At 33.7% G+C, this 979-nt stretch overlaps 1 protein-coding gene across 1 annotated transcript in view; it reads left to right on the top strand.

Annotated features, from left to right (window-relative positions):
• Nucleotides 1–372, top strand: part of LOC143024372 (uncharacterized) — a 336,035-nt gene extending 335,663 nt beyond the window's left edge. The window contains exon 4 of the mRNA XM_076183168.1: nucleotides 27–372. Within this exon, the coding sequence (XP_076039283.1) occupies nucleotides 27–130 (104 nt within the window). The 3' untranslated portion in view covers nucleotides 131–372. The remainder of the gene's footprint in view (nucleotides 1–26) is intronic.
• Nucleotides 373–979: the final 607 nt, after the last annotated feature.

The raw sequence follows: 979 nt of genomic DNA, 5'->3' as shown, positions 1-979 counted from the left end.
TAACTGGCAACTTTCTATATTTGTAGGTCTGAGTGCAGCGGTGAACGTGGTGGAACCAGTTAACGCTGGTGACCACCTGGATGGCCGACAGGGGAATGAAAGTGGTGCAACACCCACCCTACAGCCCTGACCTAGCCCCTTGCGACTTCTTCCTGTTCCCACGCATGAAAGACAGCCTCAGGGGAAACAGACTCCAGTCAACAGAGGAGCTGAAAGAGGCATCGGAAAGTTAACTGAAGGGACTACTAAAAAAGGACTTTCAGGAGGTCTTCCAGGATTGGGAGAGATGCATGCAGAAGTGTGTAGATGCAAGAGGCAATCATTTTGAAGGAGACAAAGTTTTGTAAGCTTATGAAAATAAATAGTGTCTCTCCTGACATTTTCTCATTACTTATTGATCGTAGTGGTATATATATATATATATATATATATATATATACATAAACATATATATATATAAATATATATATAAATATATATATGTATACATATATATATATATATATATACACACACACGTAAATGTATATGTATATGTATATGTATATATATACGTATATGTACATGTATATGTATATGTATGTGTATATGTATATGTATATGTATATGTATATGTTTATGTATCTGTATATGTATATGTATATGTATATGTATATATATATATGTATATGTATATACAGTATGTATATGTACCCTTACACATTTCTATCACACTGTTTTTCAAACCTTAGGGGAAAATGTCTAACAATTTGTATAATTGCTTAGTTCCTTTGGGGATGGAAAAATGAAAATCAATTAATTATATAATTTATTTAATTCTACCAGCTTATACCCACGCACACACCCACACGCACACTTAGGCCTAAATGTACACACACACGTGTACGTCTCTTTTGTTTTTGTTTTTGTTTTTGTGTGTCTTTACTTAAATCCCGTATGATTGGTGTGTGTATGTTATTGTTCTTTTTTGTGTACGTGT

The sequence above is a fragment of the Oratosquilla oratoria genome, chromosome 4 (assembly GCF_046742065.1).
Source record: "Oratosquilla oratoria isolate Oo_2021 chromosome 4, ASM4674206v1, whole genome shotgun sequence".
Lineage (NCBI taxonomy): Eukaryota > Metazoa > Arthropoda > Malacostraca > Stomatopoda > Squillidae > Oratosquilla > Oratosquilla oratoria.
Note: the sequence above shows the minus strand (reverse complement) of the source record. Positions and strands in the feature narration are given on the sequence as shown.